General features: G+C 39.5%; 1 protein-coding gene across 4 annotated transcripts; it reads left to right on the top strand.

The window, feature by feature from the left end:
- Positions 1-1878: 1878 nt before the first annotated feature.
- Positions 1879-27689, top strand: lrrc41 (leucine rich repeat containing 41). 4 transcript variants are annotated; one of them, XM_026323261.2, is made up of 11 exons: positions 1879-2157; positions 2534-2620; positions 2752-2816; positions 2903-3704; positions 4120-4356; positions 11756-11917; positions 17652-17750; positions 19447-19575; positions 24927-24999; positions 25322-25517; positions 26100-27689. In XM_026323261.2, the coding sequence occupies exons 1-11, from the start codon at positions 2040-2042 to the stop codon at positions 26154-26156; spliced, it is 2025 nt and encodes a 674-aa protein (XP_026179046.1). In that variant the 5' UTR covers positions 1879-2039; the 3' UTR covers positions 26157-27689. The 4 variants fall into 4 exon arrangements, with proteins under 4 accessions (XP_026179046.1, XP_026179047.1, XP_026179045.1 ...); XM_026323260.2 differs by having other exon boundaries at positions 1881-2157; positions 11753-11917; XM_026323264.2 differs by having other exon boundaries at positions 1882-2157; positions 2557-2620; positions 11753-11917.

Below are 27689 nucleotides of genomic sequence, written 5' to 3'. Positions count from 1 at the left end.
TGTTGGCAAGGCAGAGAGACAGAGATGGGAAGGCTGTGCAGCAGGTTATGGTGATAAAGGACAGGGATGGAAATGTGTTGACAGGTGCCAGAAGTGTGATGGAAAGATGGAATTAATACTTTGAAGAGTTGATGAATGAGGAAAATGTTAGAGAGCACAGAGTAGAAGAGGTGACTGTTGTGGAGCAGGAAGTAGCAAAGATCAGTAAGGATGACGTGAGGAAGGCAGTTGGTCCTGATGACATACCTGTGGAGGTATGGAGGTGTTTAGGAGAGGTGGCAGTAGAGTTTTTGACTGGGCTACTTAACAAGATCTGGAGAGTGAGAGGATGTCTGAGGAATGGAGAAGTGTACTGGTGCCCATCTTTAAGAACAAGGGAGACGTGCAGAGTTGTGGAAACTACAGAGGAATAAAGTTGATGAGTCACACAAGGAAGTTATGGGAAAGAGTAGTGGAGACTAGGCTGAGGTCAGAAGTGAGCATTTGTGAGCAGCAGTATGCTTTCATGCCAAGAATGAGTACCACAGATGTAATATTTGCTTTGAAAATTATGATGGAGAAGTACAAAGAAGGCCAGAAGGAGCTGCTTTGTGTCTTTGTAGGTTTGGTGATGGACAGGCTGACAGATGAGGTTAGATAGGAATCTCCGTGGACCATGATGTTTGCAGATGACATTGTCAACTGTAGTGAGAGCAGGGAGCAGGTGGAGGGAAATCTAGAGAGGTGGAGGTTTGCTCTGGAAAAGAGAGGAATGAAGCTTAGCCACAGTAAAACAGAGTACATGTGTGCAAATGAAAGGGACTCAAGTAGAATGGTGAGGTTACAGGGTGTAGAGGTGGAGGATTTTAAGTAGGGTAAGGTCAACAGTCCAGAGCAATGGAGAGTGTGGAAAAGAAGTGAAGAGTCGTGTGCAAACAGGTTAGAACATGTGGAGGAAAGTGTCAGATATGATGTGTGACAGAAGAGTGTCAGCAAGAATGAAAGGAAAGGTGTACAAGACAGTGGTGAGACCAGTAATGTTGTATGGTTTAGAGACAGTGGCACTGAGAAAAAGACAGGAGGCAGAGCTGGAAGTAGCAGAGCTGAAGATGTTGAGGTTCTCTCTAGGAGTGATGGATAGGATCAGGAATGAGTACATCAGAGGGACAGCTCATGTTAGATATATTGGAGAAAAAGCCAGGGAAGCCAGACTGAGATGGTTTGGACATGTTCAGAAGAGGGACAATGAATACATTGGTAAAAGGATGCTGAGGTTAGAGCTGCCAGGAAGGAGGCCTAGAGGAAGACCAAAGAGGAGGTTCTTGGATGTAGTGAAGGAGGACATGAGGATAGTTGGTGTGGGTGAGGAGGATATAGAGGATAGGGTTAAATGGAGGCAGATGATTTGCTGTGGTGACCTCTGAAAGGAGCAGCCGAAAAGAAGAAGTAAGGCTCTTATGGGGTACCTTAAGGACACAGGGATAATACATAGAGTAGTTTTTTGTTTTGTTTTGGTTTGGTTCAGCATATGAGATGTTTAATTCCTCAATGTTTGAGTGTGGTAGAAGTTGTTTTGTCCCACAGTTGAGGGAGGTCATTAAAAGTACACCCGGGAATGGGATAAAATAGAAGTTATCCCTGTGCTTTCTTGCTACCCATGCTCTGATATTCATTACATACCATTGGCCATACAACAAACCCAACTTAAGTATTATATTATCTTATATAGCCTGTAACCTGAAGTACTCATCCTAAAGATACACACTCCGTTACAGTAGATGGCGCACCTATGCGCCTTTAAACTCTGATTGCGACCCGCCAATAAGAATACGAATAAGCAGAATACGAAGAAGCTGATGATTATCAACGACGACGACGACGAAGAAGAAGAAGAAAAGGAGGAGGAGAAAGAAGAAGAAAACGAAGACGAAGAGGAAGAGGAAGAGGAAGAGGAAGGAGCCGGTCTCGCTATATTGTTGGGTGACATGCAGATTAAAAAAAGGGGAAATATCGCTGAAGCAAAGGAGAGCAATTTAGTTTGACTTAGCTGAAGAAAAACAATGCGAGCAATAACCCGTACAGCAGACCAAAGAAGGTCGAAGGAGATATGTTTGAAGGAAATATGTTTACAAGCTGTCAGGAAACATTTAGCTACTATGGAATGCAAGGCTTGTCTTGGTAAGTCTCGGTATTTTTTTTACTCAGGCTTATATTTTTGTAACGTTAAGGTTATTTGGTGATATAACACTTTGTTTTTTTGCGTCTGCATTAGTCCAGTGGATTTCAAATGAAGCAGTCAAGATGTTACTGTAGAGTAGCTTAAAAACATAAAGTATAAAACATAAACATAACTTAAAAAAACAAAACATTGTAGACATTTAACACATATTTTATTTTATTGTATAATAAAAGTACATTTTAACTATATCCTAATTATAAGTTGTTTGTTTTTTATTCATTTTGTTGGTAAAATCATTTAGTTTGACATAAGCTAAATACAGTAACACCAGGTTATTGATATCTGGAATGCCCTAACCAATATTTTACAACTTAGATCTTCCAACATCTGTCATTAAGGATCTTCTTCCTCATCTGACTGTATGTCAATTGGATGAGCTTCAGCCTGAGTTAAATCAGAGAGGTAAGAGCTGTAGTTGTAGTTGTAGAGTAGTGCAAATTTTTTGCCTTGCTCATAGAAACAGAGCCATGAGTGTAATCAGAGAAATTAATAATAATAATTATTATTATTTTATTTTTATTGGCTTCTCTCAGGGATATCAACACAGTCTGCATGGGTTGGAATCCTACAGGACGTGTGTGGACTTAACCATGTTAATGTAATGTAATGTAATAATGAAATATTTAATGTGTATAAAAAGACTGTGGAATACATATGTGATTTGTGTTCTGTGCTACATTCCAGGCAGTAGACTTGCACACTGAAGAAGAGGCCAAACACCAAGTTATGAGAACGCTTTTTACACTTATTTTTTATGGCTCCACAAATCCCTTTGTCAAAAGAAACATCACAAATTTAAACACTCCATCCTTCTTGTGTGCTGCAGCTAAATGTATCAGACATTTTTTACTCATGACAGGCTTGCATAAGTCCCTTGAAAGTTTAACTGCTGGGCATCGACCTCTTTTGAACCTCTTAGAGAAACATATTAAGAGTGTTAGTGTATCCCACTTAATTGATATATCAAAGAGGAAGACACAAACAGTACTGTATGTTCTCCATCGACTGCTAGACCATGGGGAGTCTAAAGAACTTGTTGTAGATATGCAATGTCCTATCATGTTGGCCTGGCTTCTATATGGAAGGGGATCTGAGTATGTAAATCCTAAACTGAAGTGCCTAATGCACAGCAAAAAGGAAAGCTGTTTTTCACAAGAGGCTTCTGGCAGTGTAGACATAGCCAGTTGCAGTACAGGTCTTAAGACCAGGGATTTAGAATATCGGTATGATGAAGTTACTCCCTCCAAACGCCTAAAGTTGGAGTCTGTGTCTGTGGAGGAGGATTCTGGAACAGCAAACTTTACTGTGGACCCGCAGGCTCTTTGTCGAACCTTCACTACATCTGATGGTTCCTTGGCAGGACCTTGTCCATGGGGACGGATTGATTGTCTGGAGATCAGGCAGTGTGGGTCAGACTCTCTGCAAGTGCTGAACTCCGCCCTGCCCACATTTCTTTGTCTTCGCTCTCTGACTCTTCACAGCTTTTGTAAGTTTGTTAGCTGTTGTGCCAGTAAGTTTGGAGGTGGTGGGTTGTGTTCAGTGGCTATTTTGGTCTTGTTACCATGTATCTTGGCTGCACAATTAAATGTGCCTTGTGTGCATCTGTGATGTCTGACAAACTGGATACAATTCCATTCATGTTAAACATTTGCAAAACAGATTTTAAAAGTTTTTTTTCTCCCCTGCTTGCTGTCTTTACTGGGTAGCCTTTTTCTCAACCTTCATTAGCACATTACTGCTGTATAAAAAAAAAACATATTTTTGATACTTCTAGTTATATTTAATAAACATGATTTTATGTAAAACTTTTAAAAGAAGCTATTGTCCTCAAACGTTAAATGTTCTCTGTACACATATAGGCAAAACGTTTGCTTTGTTTAAGTTCTGTTATGTTTGTGCAGCGACCTTTAGGGCCTCGGATGTGTTTGGTCTGGCTAGGGCCTTGAAACAGCTGTCTGAGAGCTCCCACAACTCTCTCACTGATCTGAGCATCAGCGTCCTACCATACACCCAGTTTGTGGAGATCCTGCTGGACTCAAGCCCCAGAGTGTCATTGCTGCATGTAGAGATCCAGGCTGTGATGGGGGGACCCAGTTTCCCACTACATGTTCTCAGCACTGCAGAGTCAGACATGTCAGGTAAGCTTTTGCCTAAGTGAAGTAGCGTGAAGTGAGCAGAATTAAAACTGTATTGCACATGTTGAAAAATAAGGTTCTTGACAAAATTCAGTGTAAAAATCTTCATCTTGAAAACAGTAAGATTACTGTTATGGAATTCAGTTCAGTTGAATTTCAATACAATTTATTTGTACAGTGCCAAATCACAATACAGACATCTCAAGGCACTTTACAAAAACCCAACAAATCCCTCGTGAGTAAGCAATTGGTGACAGCAGAGAGGAAAAACTCCTTTTAATGGAAGAAACCTCCAGCAGACGCAGGCTCAGTTTGGGCGGCCATCTGCCTTGACCGGTTAGGGTGGGTGGCTAGAGGAGAGAGAAAAGAACAGCAATAATAAACAACAACAAAACACTGTACAGGCTGGTGGGGCTCAGTAATTGCACATCAGCAATATACCAGTCTCTGTACCTATAGAAGGTACAGAGAGCGCACAAACTGAGTTAGAGAATGAGCACAAAGTTATTGACATTCAGTGGTGGTGAGGGGGGCAGCATGGTGGCTGAGTGGTTAGCACTGTTGCCTCACAGCAAGAAGGTCGTGGGTTCGCATCCCGGCCTTTCTGTGTGGAGTTTGCATGTTCTCCCTGTGCTTGTGTGGGTTTACTCCGGGTACTCCGGTTTCCTCCCACAGTCCAAAAACATGCATGTCAGGTTGATTGGTGACTCTAAAATTGCCGTAGGAGTGAGTGTGTGAGGTTGTGTGTATATATGTGGCCCTGTGATGGACTGGTGACCTGTCCAGGGTGTACCCCTGCCTTCCACCCGAGAGAGAGCTGGGATAGGCTCCAGCAGATCCCCGTGACCCTGAGCCAGGAAAAAGCGGGTATAGAATTTCTACATTTTTGTTACATTTCTGCCAAGATGGGGTGCTGATGGATGGTGGTGAGGGGAGGGGAGGAGCTCAGTACACCATGGGAAGTTTTCAGGCAGTCTAGAACTATAGCAGCAAAACTAAGGGGTGGTTTAGGATCACCTAAGCCAGCCCTAACTATAAGCTTTGTCAAAAAGGACATTTTTAAGTCTAACCTCAAAAGTAGAGAGGGTGCTTGTCTCCTGAACCCAGACTGGGAGCTGGTTCCACAGGAGAGGCCCTTGATAGCCAAAGGCTCTGCTTCCCATTCTACCTTTGGAAACCCTGGCAACCACAAGCAGGCATGCACTCTTGGAATGATAAGGTACTATGAGGTCTTTAAGGTATGAAAGAGCTTGATCAGGCTTTATATGTGAGAAGAAGGATTTTAAATTCTATTCTGGATTTTAGAGGGATAAAATGAAGAATAATAGAGGAGAAATATGATTTCTCTTGCTAGTTCCTGTCAGAACTCTGGCTGCAGCATTCTGGATTAACTGAGTTACTGGGACATCCTGATAGTAATGAGTTACAGTAATCTAGCCTTGAAGTAACAAAAACATGGACTAGTTTTTCTGCATCATTTGGAGACAGGATGTTCCTAATTTTGGCAATATTGCTCAAATGCAAGAAAGTAGTTCAAGAAATTTATTTTTATGTGTGAATTAAAGGAAATACCTTGGCCAAAAATAACTCCAACTTAGTAGCTACACTGGTAGATAAGCTGTTTCTGTGGTTTTTAGACCCACATACAATAAGTTACGTTTTCTCTGAATTTAAAAGTAGAAAATGACAGGACATCCAGGCATTTATGTCCATAAGAAATGCTTGAAGTCTAGCTAACAAGTTTGTTTCATCAGGTTTCAAAGATAGATACAGCTGAGTGTCATCTACATAATAATGGTGATTAATCGAGTGCTTCATTATTGCCTAATGGAATGTTTGACACCTTTGTCGTAGGCTAAGAGAAGATTGTTGGTGACCTTTAATAGTGCTGATTCTGTACTATGATGTGCTCTAAATCTTCTTAAATACTTCATTTTTGTGTAAGTGGTCATATACAGTGGGTACGGAAAGTATTCAGACCCCTTTAAATTTTTCACTCTTTGTGTCATTGCAGCCATTTGCCAAAATCAAAAAAGTTAATTTTATTTCTCATTAATGTACACTCAGCACCCCATCTTGACAGAAAAAAACAAAAATGTAGAAATTTTTGCAAATTTATTAAAAATGAAAAACTGAAATATCACATGGTCATAAGTATTCAGACCCTTTGCAGTGACACTCATATTTAACTCACATGCTGTCCATTTCTTCTGATCCTCCTTGAGATGGTTCTGCTCCTTCATTGGAGTCCAGCTGTGTTTAATTAAACTGATTGGACTTGATTAGGAAAGGCACACACCTGTCTATATAAGACCTTACAGCTCACAGTGCATGTCAGAGCAAATGAGAATCATGAGGTCGAAGGAACTGCCCAAGGAGCTCAGAGACAGAATTGTGGCAAGGCTCAGATCTGGCCAAGGTTACAAAAGAATTTCTGCAGCACTCAAGGTTCCTAAGAGCACAGTGGCCTCCATAATCCTCAAATGGAAGAAGTTTGGGACGACCAGAACTCTTCCTAGACCTGGCCATCCAGCCAAACTGAGCAATCGTGGGAGAAGAGCCTTGGTGAGAGAGGTAAAGAAGAACCCAAAGATCACTGTGGCTGAGCTCCAGAGATGCAGTAGGGAGATGGGAGAAAGTTCCACAAAGTCAACTATCACTGCAGCCCTCCACCAGTCGGGGCTTTATGGCAGAGTGGCCCGACGGAAGCCTCTCCTCAGTGCAAGACACATGAAAGCCTGCATAGAGTTTGCCAAAAGACACATGAAGGACTCCCAGACTATGAGAAATAAGACTCTCTGGTCTGATGAGACCAAGGTTGAACTTTTTGGCGTTAATTCTAAGCGGTATGTGTGGAGAAAACCAGGCACTGCTCATCACCTGCCCAATACAATCCAGTACAGTGAAACATGGTGGTGGGAGCATCATGTTGTGGGGGTGTTTTTCAGCTGCAGGGACAGGACGACTGGTTGCAATTGAAGGAAAGATGAATGTCGCCAAGTACAGAGATATCCTGGAAGAAAACCTCTTCCAGAGTGCTCAGGATCTCAGACTGGGCCGAAGGTTCACCTTTCAACAGGACAATGACCCTACGCACACAGCTAAAATAACAAAGGAGTGGCTTTGGAACAACTCTGTGACCGTTCTTGACTGGCCCAGCCAGAGCTCTGACCCAATTGAGCATCTCTGGAGAGACCTGAAAATGGCTGTCCACCAACGTTCACCATCCAACCTGACAGAACTGGAGAGGATCTGCAAGGACGAATGGCAGAGGATCCCCAAATCCAGGTGTGAAAAACTTGTTGCATCATTCCCAAGAAGACTCATGGCAGTACTAGCACAAAAGGGTGCTTCTACTCAATACTGAGCACAGGGTCTGAATACTTATGACCATGTGATATTTCAGTTTTTCTTTTTTGATAAATTTGCAAAAATTTCTACATTTCTGTTTGTTTCTGCCAAGATGGGGTGCTGAGTGTACATTAATGAGAAATAAAATGAACTTTTTTGACTTTGGCAAATGGCTGCAATGACACAAAGAATGAAAATTTTCAAGGGGTCTGAATACTTTCTGTACCCACTGTAGCTGCTTAGCTGCTTTTTTGAGAATTTTAGAATAAAAGATAAGTTTGATATTGGTCTGTAATTACCCAGGACTGGATCAAGAGTAGGCTTTTTTTAGTAAAACTTTGATTACTGCAGTCTTATGAGATGAGTTGATTAGTGCAGTCTAGTCTGGATGAGGTCTATGAGACATGTTGATGATTTAGATGGAGCAACTGTTAACGTTAGTTCAGAGAGATCTGTGTGTGATAAATCCTATCTCTTATGATTTTATTTGTAAAGAAACTCAGTCGTTAATGTTGAGAGCTAAGGGAACACTGGGGGCTGACTTTCTGTCAGCCTGGCTACTGTGCTGAAAAGAAACCTGGAATTGTTCTTATTTCCTCTACTTTCCTCTCTTTATATGTTATTAGACTGTTTTTCCAGGCCAGATAAAATTCTTTTAAGTTTGTGGAACGCCACTTCCTTTCCAGCCTTTTTTGTGATGCCTGCTTTAACCCTCTGGGGTCTGAGGGGGTTTTGGGGGCCTGGACAAATTTTGACATGTCCTGACATTTGTGCTTTTTTCAGTGTCTTTTAAATATATTAATGTCTAAAGTCTATTAGCACTGTAATCAGCACAAAATTGGCTACAATAATATGTGAGCAGCAAGTTTATACATGATTATGTTTTTGAGAAAAAAGTGTTTATGCATGGTTAGTGAAAGACTACAATTTTTTACTCACTGAAATAAGACCATAAAAGACAAACAGAACATTGGTTCACAAGACTTTGGAGACCTGCATGTTGTAGGCTAAAGTGTTTACTTCACAGTGTTATGAAAGTCATCTTGTTCACACATTCACAGTAAACAATACACTGATTTAAATTTTCTAAGACACTTTTTGTCCAGAAAGGCCATATGCAAGAGGGTGTTTCAGGATGAATAGTTATGTGATTTACCTGAGAAGACAAAAGACGCACTGAACGACCAGACAAAGACACGCATAATGAGCCTTTCAGTCAATGTAGCTGAGAGGGGATTAGTGCAGCACAATATAACACAATGAGGAGCCAAACGATCCTCATTTGAGTTAAAATCAGTGTTTTTACTCTGAGGACAAGCTAAACTATTTGTCTCTGTGTGGAATATAAGAAGCACTTCTTCACGTCCGTAACGCGCCATCATCCAAACTCGCATATGTTTAATTTTAATTTAGAATATTTTGTATATTACAATAGTTTTACTAAATTACACTTAAATTAAACCCAAACAGCATAAGATTTTAGTCGACTAAATCTACAGTAGATTTAGTCGACTAAAATCTTATGCTGTTTGGTCGACTAAAACTAGACTAAAACTAAAACAAAGCAGATGACTAAAACTAAAGTTCCATTTTAGTCAAAAGACTGACTAAAACTAAATTAAAATCTGCTGTTAAAATTAACACTGCTGTGGAGAGCATCGTGACTGGCTGCATCACCGCCTGGTACGGGAAATGCACCGCTCTCAATCGGAAAGCCCTGCGGAGAATAGTTACCCCCACCACCCCTCCACATACCAGCCACACTGACTTTGACAGCACTGTAGCATGTCTTCCACTGCATAACTCAGAACATATGCAGAACAAGAACAAAGTTAGTTCTCGCCAGGACATTTCATACTCCATGAGAAACTCAAGTGCAGAACTCCTGGTAAGTCCCTCCCACTGCAGCAAACCCCTAAGCATTGTGGGAATCTGACAAAAACTACAATATAAAACATGGCGATGTCTGATATCTTATCCACAGCAGGTAAGATATCAGACATCGCCATGTTTTACAACAGACGCTCTCCTCAGTACACAAGGTTCGGGCTACCTCTTTCCACTTAAGATTTTCATACTTTCTCACTGCTTCTGGCAGCTGTTCCTCAAAACTGTCGATTGCTATGACCAACCGCCAGCGGATAAAGTGGGACTGACATTTCCGCTTTCCACATTAACCACAACCACTTAAAATTTCTGACTAATCACACAATAGTCGATGGGCACCTCACGACAAAAAAAGTTCTACCCAGATGATGTGTCAAGAACAAGTTGCAAGAACTCCCAAAGCAGGGTTGTGAGAATGACAATGAAAGTTAATATTTTCTCGCCGCCCTAGACCTAGCTCTACAAATTTCTGCTTTCTGTCACCAGTACGCTCTGTTTTCTGCTCCCTGGAAATCAGCATAGTCTTGTTGCAGACAACAACTCAGTTGAAGCAGGCTGGTGCAAAGTTCATATAAAGGAGGAGACAATAAATCTGTGACTCTTAAAAGATTTCTTGAGCAAACCTACACAGTGAAGCTATTTTTCACCAAAAATTCCTTGAATATGAGATCTTTCAAGCGCATCACATGTTCTCAATATTCTGTTGATCACAACTACTGTCACTGCAGCACTCAGACTAGTATAGTCAAAATTGACTCACTTCACTCCCAAAAACTAGTCTAAACTAGACATTTGAGTTTCAGATATCTGAAATAATTATTTTGAAAGTGAATTTCAGATATCTAATGATCATGACAAACCGATTGATGATATCTGTGACTTCATTTCAGATATCCAAAATTAAACTGTGACTAGTTAAAATTGTAGATATCATAAAATGTAATTCTTAGTCAGAATGCAATTGTGGATATCTTGAATTATATTTGTGACCAATCACATTATATTTTTTACTTGTATAGTCAGCACTGTACTGATAAATAAGAAAAGGGCTGTTGTTCATTTACTCATCGTCTTACAATTTTCACAAATAATGTATTTAAACTGGGCATAGAGTACTCAACTACTGTATTTTGCTGTTTATGCAAGGGTCATACTCCAACAAAGCAAATCATGGTTGAGCTGACTGTTGTCAGGCTTATTTAAGGTACCCCAAATGAGAAATGTGGGGGCATAGTCTGTCATGTCATGTATTACATGTGAAAATCTTATCACCTTACTTTTCACCCTACACATGAAAATCTAGCACCTTACCATGAAGACACACAAAAAAACTGTTCTGACTTGCAGCTATTAGCTGACCTGTGAACTCAGAGTAATGGCATAGCTGCAGTTGAATTGCAGGGCTCTCTTAGGTGGCCAAACACTGTGGAGCACTGAAAAAAAAAACATCGCTAACATATGCATCTTTGGCTTTTCATTAACATTCCTTTGGCTCTCTGGCAAACATCCGCCCTCCTCTGCCTGTGATAGAGTGGACCACCAGGGTCACAGCCAATCTCCAGCACCACTGAGGCACCCCACACAAGTGGCATGCCCCCATAATGCTGCGTTCCAGACAGCTCGGAAATATGGGACAAACCCTATCCCATATCAATTTAAAACAGAATGTACAATTTATTTACCAAATACAGGACAATTCCGTATTTTAAGTGAAGGGTGGCAACCCTACCAGTCGCTTGCCATTTTAATTTGAAAATGACTTATTGATTATCAAAATTGTTGTCGATTAATCTTATATTCACTTGTCTGAATACTTGTTTCAACTCAAAATACTGTAACTGTAGCACCCACTTAATATCTGAGATCTAATATCATGGTGACATAAATTAAAAAGACGTTAGATGGCTCAAAAAGCAGGAGTAGTCAAACAACTCAACAAAACAAACCCACAGGTCAAACAAATAAAATTATTACACAAATAGTCCATCACATTCTGTATACCAAATATTAAAGTTGTATTAATTCTAAACAGTCTCTTAAACATTTGGTTTAAATTGATAAACAGCAGAAGGAATAATAATAAGTTCTTTTAAACTATGCTGCATGAATGAATACTGTGCAATAATAAAAATAAGCTTGCTGTTTTCTACCCTTCTTTCAGAAGAGCTGCTCCTGGAGAAGCTGACAATCAAAGTAGCTGAGCTCCATACAGATCTGCATTTCATCACATCTGTGTTGAGACGCTCACCACATCTCACCTCACTTCACATAGCTGGGCTCAGATTACCAACTGGCTCCCCTTACTACCTCCTCACCACTCTCTCAGGTAATGTCATGTCAGTGTAAGACTTTACCAGAGTTTCTAGATAGCCTAAAAATCACCAGAGCACCATGTTACAAGAAGGAGGTAATCTTCTTGTCGTAAGAGGACTGCTAGTGAAGCAAAGTCAATAAAGTGACTAAATATGGATTAAAGATGACATGAAATACCCCCTTTTTAGCACAATTAAATCAGATGTCTGATATTCTAAGAAGACTTTTGTGACAAAAGTAAAAAGTCGACCAGTAGCATCCATCACAGTCCACCTTGCAACCTGCCTGTAGCAGGCCATCCAGAATGATTTGTTTTGGGGGTAGGTAAGCCTCAAAGCAAGATGAGTCTCCCGAATCAATTAGGTCATCTCGGCTTCAACAGGATTCTGCAAGGTCAGTCATAAATGTTATCACTTACATTTATTTTGCAATATGCATCAGCAAGTTGGAAAACAAGGACAGTGACCTTTGAAGAACATGGGTTGGACACCCCTGAACTGTACTGTCACCAGAGGAGTCAAGCAGTGTGAGCAGTGAGCATTATGCATGTTTGCATATGCATATTTTTAAATGAAGGTTTTTATTATTAAGGGAAAACAAAATCCAAAGCTACATGGCCCTGTGTGAAAAAGTGTTTGCCCCCCCCCTGTTAAAACGCAACTTAACTGTGGTTTATCACACCTGAGTTCCATTCCTCTAGCCACACCTGTTTGCAATCAAGAAATCACTTAAATAGGACCTGCCTGACAAAATGACATAGACCAAAAGATCCTCAAAAGCTAGACATCATGCCGAGATCCAAAAGAAAACAAATGAGAAAGAAAGTAAGTATGTTGCCAGAAAACATCTTGATGATCCCCAAGACTTTTGGGAAAATACTCTGTGGACTGACAAGACAAAAGTTGAACTTTTTGGAAGGTGTGTGTCCCATTACGTCCGGCGTAAAAGTAACACCACATTTCAGAAAAAGAACATCATACCAACCAGTGTTAATTTTGACAGCAGATTTTAATTTAGTTTTAGTCATAGTCTTTTGACTAAAATGCAATTTTATTTTTAGTCATATTTTAGTCATCTGCTTTGTTTTAGTTTTAGTCTAGTTTTAGTCGACTAAATAGCATAAGATTTTAGTTGACTAAATCTACTGTAGATTTAGTTGACTAAAATATATTGGGTTTAATTTAAGTGTAATTTAGTAAAACTATTGTAATATACAAAATATTCTAAATTAAAATTAAACATATATGGAATATGGCCTTTCCATAAAAGACCAAAAATTAGATATGCATCGTTTATAATTTGCATATGACATTCTTCATTCTTTAAAGCAAAAGTGCAACTCCAAAATATTTAAAAGAAAAACTGTATTTAGCAGTAATGCCATTGCATCAAACGTGAAACTGACCCGTACACCTTCTCTTTGTTTTCTCCCAGCTGTTGCCATTTCACTATAGTTCAAGTCAGACAGAAACCCAGTGTAGACTATGCAAGATGATGTCATGTACTTGCGCATCCCGCATCACTAGGTGGATCAGTTACTTTTCAAATGTGTGTGTCCATAAGAAGATTGATTCTGATTGGATCTTTTCTGAAAAATGTCCCTCACTCACATTTTCGTCTCGTTTTTATTAGTCAACAAAAATGTTAATATATTTTTTAGTTTTTGTCGTCATCACTTAATTTTTATTTAGTTGTGTCGTTTTCGTCAGTGAAAACTTGTCGTTGACGAAAATTATAACGAAAATACTTCGTCAACGAAATTAACACTGATACCAACACTAAAATATGGTGGTGGTAGTGTGATGGTCTGGGGCTGTTTTGCTGCTTCAGGACCTGGAAGACTTGCTGTGATAAATGGAACCATGAATTCTGCTGTCTACCAAAAAACCCTGAAGGAGAATGTCTGGCCATCTGTTCATGACCTCAAGTTGAAGCGAACTTGGGTTCTGCAGCACGACAATGATCCAAAACCCACCAGCAAGTCCACCTCTGAATGGCTGAAGAAAAACAAAATGGAGACTTTGGAGTGGCCTAGTTGAAGTCCTGACCTGAATCCGACTGAGATGCTGTGGCATGACCTTAAAAAGGCAGTTCATGCTCGAAAACCCTCCAATGTGGCTGAATTACAACAGTTCTACAAAGATGAGTGGACCAAAATTCCTCCACAACGCTGTAACAGACTCATTGCAAGTTATCGCAAATGCTTGATTGCAGTTGTTGCTACTGAGGGTGGCCCAATCAGTTATTAGGTTTAGGGGGAAAACACTTTTTCACACAGGGCCATGTAGTTTTGGATTTTGTTTGCCCTTAATAATAAAAACCAGAAAGGGGGCCAACACTTTTTCACACCACTGTATTCTCCGCTGGGTCCAGTTGGTCTACAAAATGTAAATGTTTGTCATCTGAGTTGCATTCTTTGGACTACTGTAAAAATTATACATGGTACCCAGAGCCCAAAACTGTACATTCAAACAGAGATGTCATAGCATCATATGACAGTCCATGGCCTGTGGGAAAGTTGTTCTTCCTCTGAGGACAAAGTAAACTCTTTGCCGCTGTCCAGAACCATGCGAAGCGCTTCTTCACATCCAAACATACAGAAAAGTGAGTAAATTCTATGATGAAGCTTGATGTTTTATGCCATTTCTCAGGGGCATATACATAATTACCTGGCTCACCTCTGATCAGTGTGAAAAGAGGAGAAACTGTACCAGTCCTTACTTTTATGCGGATTACATAAAAAAAAAGTTGATTAGACTTGAATTGTTTCATTTAAAAAAATGACATTTCAAGCTTTCCAAGCATATATTTCTCAAGTCTTTGAGGCAAGTATTCGCTGAGATTCAGGTTGTTTTATTTCTGTCTGTGAAGAGAGGTGACAGACAGAGAAGACACAGAGCGCACCGTCTGCTTTCTTTGTTTTACAGAAGCACAGCGTTTTGTTGTTATGAGTTGTATACAAATGAAACTAGACCCTTTACAGATTCAAATGATATATGGCACTTATCTGTACAATCAAAACTGACAGAGTAATTTAACTTCTTGTCAGCGTTATCACAAGATGCCACAAAACGTGTCAGCACGTTCATCACCCTCCATTGCCTTTTTCCCATTTTGCGGCATTATAACCTGGAAAAACATAAAAAACTGAAAGTTGGTGTGTGCATTTGTATTCACTTTTGCTATGAAGCTCCTAAATAAGTTCTGGTTCTACCAATTAACTTAAGACATCACATAATTATTTTAATTAGGTCCACCTGTCTGCAGTCTAAGTGTCATATCATCTTAGCATACATATATAATATATTTTCAGTGCTGTAAGTTGCACCGAAATATAAGACACTTTTAGCAAAAACAGCCTTGTTGAACAGAAAAAAAACATACAATTGGCTTTGGTGTATAAGTCACATTTTTAATTATACTAATTATAGTCTAAATTATCCTATAAAGAAGGCCACCCAACATAGCCACCATGTTGGGTGAAACTGCTGTGTCACTGAGACTATTACTGAAAAGACTGGCACTCTCATGGAGCTCAAGTTTGCTGAATTACAGCCTACTCTTGATAAGCTGAGCAGCCATGTTGAGGACAACACTAAAAGAATAACAGAGATCGAGAGCCGCGTCTCTGATGCTGAAGACCGCACTTGCTCTCTGGAAAACAAAGTTGCAGAACTTGAAAGGAGAGTTAAGACAGTAAAAGAGAGAGCCGAAGACAGCGAGAACAGGAGCTACAGAGAAAATATACGGATCATCTGCCTCAAATAAGGGAAAGTAGCCATCAGCTATTTTAAGAAATGGCTTTCTGAAATACTGGGGCTTGATACAAAAAAAAGGTTCAATCAAGATTGACCGAGCGCGCAGAGCCCTCAGCCCGGCAAAGCAGAATTACAACCGCCCATTCAGCATCAAACTATGCAACTTCTGCACCAAAAAAAAGGAATTCTTATAGTGGCTCGGGAGAAGGGTGAGCTCAACTACAAGGGCAGCAAAATTCACATTCAACAGGACCTGTCGGCCCAGGTGAGGGATGCGAGGCGCTGGTTCAATGGGGTATGTGAGCAAGTCATCTGTAACGGGATGCGGTTCCAAATGCACTACCCAGCCAACCTGAGTTTTACATACAATGAAAAGTACTACTCATTCAGAAGTGCAGAGGAGGCAGGCAGCTTTTTGAATCTGGTTAAGGAACTATAAGCATACTCGGAGGATTACTTTTTACATTGATTGTGCAGCAAGAGTGATAGTGGCCTGAACAACAATGGAACGGGTTCACATGTGGGGTGACAGCGACCCAGGAGACACAGGTGGAACACTTCAACTTTACTGGACTGTGACCCCGATCACGCATGGATCCTTACTTGCCCATGCACACACACTTCAGAAGTCAGAGAACAGGATGGTGGTCCACACTCCTAATTTGGAGGTATTCTGCAAAGCTTTAGTTTTTGAAATTCTTTTTCCATTTCTATTTTATTATGTTTCCACTTAATAACATTTTTTTACTCTGGCTTTAGTTTGATCAATACATGTATTTTTGACTGGACCCCAAATAAAGAGCAGGTCACAATACACCCACTTTGGTAATATGTTCACTTATTTGTTCATCATTGAATAATTATTTTAGAGTTGCGGTTCAATAATGTTTATACTGATGGGCTGTGAGATGGGAGGGGGGTGCAGAGAGCTGACAACAGAAGTGGGATTCCTGATAATGCTCCTGCTGTTGGAGTGAAGGTCTCTCCCAAGGGCGAAAGGATACCTCTTAGCTTCACTTATCCCAAGACTTTATATATGATGGCATTATTTTTTATGTGTGTGTTCGGGAGACTGTGTTCACTTTTGTGTTCCGAGCCATCGTTTGGGGATGGACTTTTCCAGACAGCCTCATCTGTTGTACTACTTCTAGTTTTCCACTGCATGATGTGCATATTCTGCTTCGGTCCATGTTTGTCAGATCAGGTGCTAATTGGCCCTCTTCAGGAAACTCACCTTTCTGATTTAGAACATATAAAGCTGAGGAGGAGCTGGGTGGGCCAGGTATTTTACTCATATAATTCAAAATGTGGGGGAGTTGCAATCCTGCTACATTGCTCCCTACCATTCACTTTTGATAAATCAGTTTCAGATAAGGAAGGACGTCCTTTTGTCAGGCTGCTTGTATGGTGCAGTGATGCTTTAAAATCCATTTTTATAAACTCTCTTTTTATGTGATGTTGTTCTGTTGACATACAGTGGGTACGGAAAGTATTCAGACCCCTTTAAATTTTTCACTCTTTGTGTCATTGCAGCCATTTGCCAAAATCAAAAAAGTTAATTTTATTTCTCATTAATGTACACTCAGCACCCCATCTTGACAGAAAAAAACAGAAATGTAGAAAGACTGTCAGTTCAGCGCAGGTGTGTTCACATCGGCGGAGGAAATTAAGGAAATACCGCAGGAGGAAAGAGCATTCTGGGTCTGAATACTTTCCGTACCCACTGTATGAACCAAATTAGAGCATATGGGTTAAATGCAGAACACAAACCAACTATCTGATACAGATTTCTTATATTTATTTTGGGGGTCAGAAGACATACAAAGCATGATATTTTACAGTGTGGAGGTTTTCTAAATGACGTCAAACTTTGTTTTTTTTGTGCTGCAGTTTGTGCCTACCCCTGTAGCCCTTACAGCAGCTGGGTAGACTTGTTGCTTTAGTTCTACAAGAAATGTACTGTGAATTACTGACATGATTATCTTTTAGAGTCAAATCACTGCTTGAGGAGTCTCAACTTGGAAGACATGAAGCTCTCTGATTCTCTCCCTGAGATTATAAATCTGCTGACCAACTGCAAACTGGAAGGTAGGAAAATGAGAGTAATCTACTATGGCAGGAGGGCAAACAATGCAGACATCTGTTACCAATATTCTCCTGTAAATGTAAACTGATACAAGTTGGTATCTGGGATCTAAGAGCAAAGTAGATTAACATTCTTCCTGAAAATGAAACCATACTGGTTGTCTGCAAAGCTTGCATCATTGTTTCTTAGGGGTTTTTGGTAGACCCAGATCAGTGTTTTTTAGCCCCACTGTGTCAAGTCTGCCTCACATTTATTAACTTACTCAGCCTGGCCTGGCTGTAACTGTATCTTTCACTGCTTAGAATGTATTTGTGAGCTCATTTGTGCTTGTTGTGTATAATGCAACATGGTTCCATATGGAAAGGATCTGCCTGAACAAGTAAGAAACCACATTGTGAGAGCTCACAAAGCTACAGTACGAGTGGGTTCAAAGAGATAAGTAGCTACTGAATATCAACCCAAACTCAGTTTCAGCAGTGGCTCATAAATATAAGAAGATCCAAACTACCTGTAACAGAAAGAGCAGTGACCCAATTGTCGATGTATGGCTTGAATTAAGTATGTCTGGTGTGGACCTGGCCTGACTATATAGTGCCAAAGCTGAAACTGCACAGTTTGCAGCAAAGCCTTATGTTACTTTACTTAATATTTTGGAAATTTTCACTTGACTTAATATCAAACTTTTAGTTATACTGTTTGTTTCCTTTTAATTTTACGTTTCGTTTTATGATCAGTCTGTGCTTTAACAAAACATTTTGTAACTTTGTGTAAAAAATTAAATAAATAAAAATTTTCAGTTTATTGCCTGACAAAGCATCAAACAGCTACAATATCACACACCCCACTTTTAATGATTCTCAACAACTGTGCACCTCAGGTCAATAAAGTCAGAAAAATATTAATATTCCACCTGTATTTAGACAGCCAACAAGCTACATGCTACACTTTATCAAAGTGAGCCTTCCTCAGTGCAGGACAAACTCTGTGGAGCCACTGTGAGAAGAGTGTGCAGGAAACATCCCCAGCATGGAGGACAGTCTGTTCTGATGAAATGTGGCTGTAGCTCATCTGTCTTAACGATGGTTGTAAAAGACATTGTATGTGTAACTATCAAACAGTTACAATTTGTCAGTCGATGTGACTGTTTCTGTCCCATTGTCTGCATAAAAACAATTAATGAAGTTAAAAAGGAATAAAACATGAAAACTGACCACAGTCTGACAGAGCATGACTCTGGCTGGAATCAAACTTGTGTTGTTGATGCGACAGTGCTTTGAACCTTTGCTACCCTCCCCAACAATCAACTGTACGCTGAGAGAGTTAATTTAAAATAGGTAGTGTTACACTATTAAACCTCCCCTCTCCCCTCCCTGTGGTCAGCTATATTGTGTTTTAATGAAGCCCAGTTGACAATATTTCTGCTGGTAAAATTAAAGAAAACATATGCACAGCAGCTGTGTGATATATCAAATTTGTTCACAAAGATGTTTTCATTCTAGAAAACTGTACATTGTGTTTACTATTTTAGTAATCTATGGTTTTGTGCTTCATGTTTAATGTTTTATCTTTGACTAGACGTCTGAAACCTGGTGTAACATTATAATTTTATCTGTGGCAGTGCAGCAGAATTTTGACATATTTTATAATGTCATCCCAGATGAGAGTGAAAGGTTTGCCCTTTTCTTCTTCCTCTGTCAGAACTACATTTTAATGACTGCCGTCTTCTCGAAAAGTGGAGCAACAAGAAGGAGAATTTACAGCAGTTGGTGGTTGCTCTAAAGGCAGTGCCTTCTCTTCATACACTCAGCCTGGCTCAGAATCGGTTGGGTAAGCATATTTTTACATTTAACAAGATTCACTTTCACAGGCAGCTCTACTACTGCCAATGGATTCCCAGCAGGTTCTCTCAAATCTTCAGCAGTTTCTTGCTAATCCTTTTGACTGTTTGGATCATGCTAGAAATTTGTTTATTGTGATCTCAATGTTTCTCATTTTCACAATAGGACAACGTGCGCTTATTTAATATTGAATATGATTCTAAGGTGATAATTGATGGTATTTGAAATTATCTTTGTTTTGTGATTAGTCAAATCAAAATTTTTCTGGTTATCTAGAACTGTAATTTCCTTTCAGAAACATTTAACTTACTTTAACAAATCATTCAATTAATCCCAGTGGCAATGAATAAATTAAATGCAATGAAAACTTAAAGAAAACAAATCCATCAACCGTTGGCAGTAGCAGGGCTCAAAAAGTCTGGATCACTAATTTTACTGGACCTGAAAATAACCATCTACCTGCATGTCAACCTACTTCCTACTTGAACATACTGCCATTGAACTCAGTGTACAAGGTGTTTCAGGCAGACTTGTTATTGCTGTTTTTATAGCTACATACCATTTCCTGTGGCAGGAAAAAGTACCCACAGCAGCTTTCATTTATCATGATGGGAGTCAGTGCTACAGGGTGGTAGTCACTTAGACATTGTCACCATAGACGTCTTTGGCGTTGAGACGAAGGTGGTCATTTTGAAACTTACAGGGAACACAGCCTGGCTCAGGAAGCTAGAAGTCACAGTCCCTGAGCACTCTTCTTGGTATGTTTTCTAGACATGTGGCTTTACTGGGGTTGATTCTGGATAGTGTCTTCCTCACGTTGACTACATTCAGATGGAACACATGCTTTTCCAGGGTGAGTGTAGACTCATATGCCCTCTGGTTGCTCCAGGCTTCAAATCATATAGAATTCATTTAGCTTTTCAGGGAGGTGGATATTACTGCCACTCATGTCTGTGGTCCTTAGTGTCACAAAAATGGTTGTGACTCTACTCTGCATACACCCATTTTACTTTCCTCAGGGTCTTGGAAAGCTTATCCCTAGTTGACACATTATGAATTCTTAGATGATGACATTTCCATAATTTGATCAGTTTCCAGAGTTGTTCTGGCCGCTACCATTCGTATTATCAGTCTCTTCAATTTGCCATCAATTTTCCTCTTGTGGCCACATCCAGGGAGGTTGGCTACAATCCTGTGGACCTTAAACTCACAGGAACATCATCTTTCCAGTTTCTGAGACAACTCTCTCCTTAGCTTTCTGTGGTCCATGCTCAGTGTGGTACACACTGATACTAAAAATCACAGTGACTTTAAATAGGCAAGACTGACTGAATACAAGTTTTGAAGACACCTTTGATGCTAATTACAGGACACACTTTTAACATGTCCCTATGATCATATTATTTTCAATCTTTTCTAAGGGTACCGTAATTTTTGTCAAGGCCAGTTTCATTTGTTTTTTTTTATTCTTCTGTTGAACCACAATTCAAAAGCAAAATTTTTCAATTTCTTTCTTTAATGGAAGGGTACCAACAATTTTGTGTAACTGCGCATCAGCAATGTACAGCCCCAGGACCAGGTATACCTGCAGAAGGTACAGAGAGAGGCCAGAGAGAGCGAGCACTGGTTGACTCCAGTTTATGTAGTTAGTATGAAATTTATGTAGCTGGTACATATACTTAAAATTTGGTTATAAGGGTTGTATTGATGTACACCATATTGAAATGCTCCAAAAAATGGCACTACAGTATGTAAGAATGTCAAGATATGCTCTGGCAGACTTGTTCTATCAATGTAGGTCAAGGGTTTCTAAGAGGACAAGTACAATCAAAGTCAATTGTGTGAGGATAAGAGAAGATCATTAGTGACTGTTAATAGTGCTGTTTCTGTACTAGGATGTGCTCTAAATCCTGATTGAAATCCTTCAAATTGTTCATTTCTGTGTAAGTGGTCACATAGCTGCTTAGCAACAGCGAGGATTTTAGAAATAAAAGATTGGATATTGGTCTATAATTACCCACGACTCCTGGATCAAGACTAGGCTTTTTGAGTAACTTGATTACTGCAGTCTTAAAAGCCTGACACATGTAGCCTGTTAATTGAGATCAATTGACCAGGTCTAATAAAGATGGGTCAGTTAATGGCAGGATGTCTTTGAGCAGTTTATCTATCAGCAATCCATGACGTCAGGGAGGGGGCCACCCCCATACATAGAAGCTTGTCTCAGTATGAGAGGCCGTATAGTGTTGAAAGCACTGGAGAAGTCGAAGAACATAATCCTCACATACAAACTAGGCACATCCAGATAGGCAAATGCCCAGTGCAACATGTACAGCACCGCATCTTCCACTCCCATGTGTTTCTGATAGGCAAACTGAAGGAGTGGTGGGGTTTTGTGGCATCTTCTTTTGTGGCATCTTCTCCTGATAATGCAGAAACAAACTTAAATTAGTTTTAAGTCCATCAGTTTTGATTGTACAGATAAGAGCAATATATCATTTGAAGGGTCTAGTTTTATTTGTATACACTCATAATAACAACAAAACGCTGTGCTTTTGTAAAATAAAGAAAGCAGACAGGGTGCGCTCCCTGTCTTCTCTGTCTGTCACCTCTCATCACAGACACGTAAATAAAACAACCTGAATCTCAGCGAATACTTGCCTCAAAGATATGAGGAAATATATGCATAGAAAGCTTGAAATGTCTTCTTTTAAATGAAACAATTCAAGTCAAAAGCAAATCATCTCTTTTTACAGCTGACAGCTCTCAGGCAATGACTTTGGGAGCTTCAACTGCTGTGTGTGAAAATTAATTTTCAATGCTCAAATATTTCTTCAGTGAAGTATGTCTATCAGTGTAGGATGCTATACAAATGGAAAGCTCATCTTATCCACATGACAAAGACATTAGTAAAGCACAAAGCTTGGGAAGAATCAGACAGGGCTGCACAATATATCGTTTCAGCTTTCTCATATCAGGGAGTGATATCACGTAGGCATATTATGGTCTGAAACAAACTTCACACATAGACACCCATCTTGTCTCACTGCTAAATGGAATCAACATGAACTCCTGTGGATTACTACAGGTGATCAAGCTGAGTTCACAGGGGCAGTATCCTTCAGTTGAAGCACAGAACATTTCAATGATTGTTTTGAGTGTAAGTTAACCCAAAGAGAAGAGCTAATCTTGTTTCATGCTCACTGTTTTGTCATATAGAAGTGTTACAACCCCCACTCAACTAAAGGGAGTCCAACATTAAGCAAACGAGTTGTTTCGAGACCACAACTTTATAATGTTCAGCAATTATTAACAAATCGTCCTTTCTACACCGGTGCAAAACCTCCAACGTGGGAGCATTAACAAATCCATCCAGGTCAAACTCCATGTTCACCCAGACTCAAGCTGGCCACAATCAGCTAACCCACACAAAAAAAAAAACACACCTGCCAGACCAGTTCGACTCAATCAGATCACATGAGACACAAATACACACAAAAAAAGAACATTTCCATGTCCGGAGCCACAAACCAGGCCAAAAGATAACTTGGAGACAAGCCCTCAAACATCTCTATTATTCGGAGTTCCAACAAATCTAGGAAACTTTTAAGATGAGCCCCCAAACATGTTACGACCCCCACTCAACTAAAGGGAGTTCAACATTAAGCAAACCACAAACAACTTAAAAAACACAATTTATTGGTTAAAAAATAATAATTCCAAAAGAAACGCCACACAAATAAGGCTCCAACTAGCTATTAACGAAAGATGAAAGGAAAAGAAAGGCGGTGATGGGTCGGCCAAACTGAACAAAAGAGGGAAACAAGCCAAGCCAGCCCGCCTTAGGACCGTCGCACAAGACTTGTCTCCTCTGTCCCTACCTAACACAATCTGACCCCTAACAGAAAATAATAAACGTAGGAAAACGGAGCCACCGCGCCCAACACCTAACAGATCTAACTAAACATACAAAAGGGAGCTAGAACACAAAACTGCTGCAAGCAGCCACAACAGGAGCCGGAGCCAAGTTCTTCCTTGGACCTCGTCCGTCATGCCTCCAGGGCCGCCGTCTGAGACGCCCCTGATCTAAGATCCCACTCTCCTTATAAAGGCACCAATCCAACAAGGGTTGACCAGCAGACACACCCCCTCTTCCTGCAAATAGAGACACACACACATAATCAATACATGGTGCATGTAACAAGAAGTTTTAGGTGACGCACTGAAAAATACAAGGGTGCAGGAAGTGACAATGACAGCACTGCTTGCATAGCCCAAGGTCTGCGTATTTGTGTGAAGTATGTTTGGGGCCTAACACATGTTTTCAGCTTTTATCTTTATTGATTCCTTTAAACTCACACAGTTCTTTTCCACGGCAATGTATCACAGAAGTCTGTCTAATGTAAGATAATTTACTCCAGTTCTTTCATAAACAGAGTTAGTTGATAAAGAGTGACATGCAGGCTCTGCACACACAATGAACCAATCACTTTATCAAACATCCAAAGCATACCTGCCCACTAGTTGTTGGCCACAATCTGAAATTGAGCAAGAAACAAGGGGAAATCACCAAAAGCAAGATTTAGGTGCAAAAGAAACGCATTTGTAAGTTGTTTGTAATTATTTTGACCACATGTTTGATGTTGACTAAAAACATCTATTTTAGTTGTTTTCTTTTTTTCCTTTTGTATTTTTCTATTGTATGTATTGCAGAAAAAAGCACTGGAATGTCAGTTTTTCCAAGATTGTACTATTCCTTTTTGGGAGGTGTCTTGCTTTTGCTTTACAGTTGCACCTGTTGGCACTTTCATTTGCACCATAGTAGGTGAAATTATTTTACAATCACTTGTGCTTCCTAAATGGACAGGTTGGCATCCCTGAAGTTTAACTGACTTGGTGTTATACTGTAATGATCAATTGTTATCTCAATTTTTTTTGAATGGTTGGATTGCATCTGTTAAATCTGTTTTCCAATTCCAAAAGTCTAATTTAAACTGCATTTAGTTAACATTTCAGTGCTTGCAATCAATATTTTTGTATTTTGTCAATATGTCAATGTGTATACAGTATAAAAAGGTGGCACTAATGGGGATGAACCCATAAAGAAAATTTTGTGTAATATGTCAGTGTTGCTTTTCCAGGTTTCACCTGCCTAAATGCATATTAATGCATGTCTAAGCTGTTTTGTCAGGAGTTAATATATCTTTTTGTTTATGCAGTGTGCGTTTCACTCCATTTCAACATAAATGTGTTATGCATCTGATGGATCTGTAACTCATGAGTATTTTAGAAATCAGATGTTTCAGCTGCAGAAACTAATGTCAGTGCATGTGTCAACAGCTAAAAATGTGAGTGTGCTGGCAGAGCTGTTCTCAGGATCCTCACCAAGCACAGTGAAACGACTCAACATAAGGTAAGAGCTACAGACAACATGGGAAGCTGCCCTAAGCTTCAGCACTTCTCTGAAGCACAGTTTATACAGTAGGTCTGTTTCCATTACCAACATCAGAAAATTATTTTGAAGTTTACATGTTGAGACTGGAAATGTTAGCATATTGTATATAGGTGTTCTTCAGTGGGACTTCGAAGTATAAACCATGTACCTAAAAAGCAAACCACTGATGAATGCATAATTTGCCCCGAAATAACACATTTCACATACAGTAGTACTTCATTCATTTTAAGTACACAAGTGATTGATATAATTTCCATATGCTGCTTTTTGTCCTAAACAGCTCCAACTACATTCAGCCTGCTGAGCTCCTGGAGTTTGCTGAGACATTGAGGAACCATCATCCTCCGCACCAATTGATCCTTGACCTCAGGAAGAACCCAGGGGATCGAGACCCCGACACATGGAACACTGCATTAATGAGGCTTCGTCCATTCTGTGGTCTCCTGGTTGAAGGATGGAAATCCACTGACACAATGGTAGACCACCTTAGCAATATGTGAACACAGCTAAAGAAACACACCAGGGTAGCCATAAAAAGTTACTTCATGTGAAGTTTGTAAGAAGAGTGACTGTGGCCATTTTGAGTACAGCTCAGTCACAGATTTTAGGATGAGTTTTCACTGTTCAAGTAACCCTCAAAAAGTCATCAAAAACCTGTTCAACCACACGTTCAACATGGATCACTTCACTGGCCACCTTACAGTCAAAACAGCATTGTCACTCTCTAAATACGTTATCTCATATCTATTGCGATCCATAAGGCAACATGAAAGTAGTGAGTGGTATACACTACAGTGACCATACAGATGGACAGTAGAGAAGTAGACCAAAACAGATGTCATAGCCATTTGTTAACTTTTAGTTTTTCTATAATTAGAGTTATGATAGGGCATAAATGTTTCTGCGTTTCACTTGTAGTTCTATGCATGATCCATTTCTTAAATGTAACTTTTAACTTGTTTTCTTGTGCTATTGTGCACAGCTGGAAAATAAAAGAGCATACCATGTTAGTTTGACATTTCAATCATTTATTAAATCAACATCTGTTACACTTTCAGAATTTTCTCTGTGTGACAGTGGACATTACAATACAACTGAAAAACCTGGAGGACTAACATTGAGGTGAAGAGCACTTTCACAGCAGCTCTCTCAGACCTTCTCTTCATTGTCATTTTCTTTACATTAGACGAACAGCATTGACATCAACTAGCAATTCTTTATAATTAGGAACAAAGTAGAAAAAACATCTGAAAATGGATTATGAAGAGCTTAATATTTTCCTTAGTGGATTTATAAAGCTAAACACTTTTCAGTAAATTCAGTTTATGTTCCTTGTATATTCTCATATTTTAGTAAATTTAAGTCAAAGAGAGTGAAGACCCTATGTATGCATAATAATTGGCTTGATTTGCTCTGTCTATCTACAACAAGTCTTACATTAAACAAAGATACTCTAGTTTCATGGATGGAATCCTAAAGCAGGATATAACAGGTTGTGTTATATCCTCCCTACTTCTCATTAATTGTGTTGCCAGCTGTACCATGCCACAGCTAGTGGATCAGAAGCAAACTTAACTTGTTTACTACCAGTGAAGTTTACTCATTGTATTTTTTGGTTCGTAAGCTAGTTACCAGTTAGGTTTTTGTTCAAACCTGCCAATCCTGCTGCTCTGGCTTGTGTAAGTATGACAGCTTTGGAGTTATTAGGGCTATACTGTATGTTTCACTCATGACTGCCTGATCCCCCTTTAGATATTAAAAGTTTTACAATCCAGCAACTGTTGTCCATGTTTTTTTATGTGAATACAAAAAAGAAAATTTCACTCATCTCATCTTTTTTGAATAAATTATTTGGTAGTGAATTGCATAAATCTAGATAAACATCAGTAAGATTAAGCTCAATTCCCATGTATAACATTTCCACACTATCTTAAAAACAATTTATGCCAACAATTAAAATGTAGTTTAGGGTTTAAGCTCTTGACAAAAATGTGAGAAGGAACATACCAAGCATCTACCACCTCTGAGTCAGTCACACTCCCTTTGTGGTTACTAGTAGGCAGTTGACATAATGTTTTTCTTGCATTTAGCCACTAGTTGAGCATAAGAAAGAGGCAGTTGATCTCAGGTGGCCATATTGTAGAGTACACGGGAGGAAGCTGTGCTCTTCACTCAAAATGAAAAAAAAAACTAATCCTTCTCCACAGATTTCTGCCAAAACCTTTAAAGAGTAAAAGTATTCCTCCAGAGAAATCACTTCTTTTGTAGTATGAATCAGACCTATCAGATATCAGAGATCTATAAATGCTTTGTGGATGATGCGTGGAACTTGTCTATAGTCCACAGACTGTTCAAACTGCCAATTTTAGACTTCTATCAATGTGAGGAAGGTTTACACTTAGTAAAATTAAAAAGAAACAAGTTACACAACCTGACCCTGTTACTTTATCTTTTATAGCAGTTTCCACTGTTTAAATATGGTGCTTTTTTCCTATCTTGGTTTTGTATATACTTGTTTTTACATTGTCTGTACAGTGTCAATGTACATGTTTTCTACTGTAATGTCAGAGTGAGTGAGCTCAATTTCACACAGACAGTGAAACTCAGCAGTATCGTTTCAAATAAAAAGAATTCATTGATCAGTTTGA

This window comes from Mastacembelus armatus, chromosome 4 (genome assembly GCF_900324485.2).
Source record: "Mastacembelus armatus chromosome 4, fMasArm1.2, whole genome shotgun sequence".
NCBI classification, from domain to species: domain Eukaryota; kingdom Metazoa; phylum Chordata; class Actinopteri; order Synbranchiformes; family Mastacembelidae; genus Mastacembelus; species Mastacembelus armatus.
The sequence above is the reverse complement of the archived record's forward strand: the minus strand, read 5'-3'. Positions and strand labels throughout refer to the sequence as shown.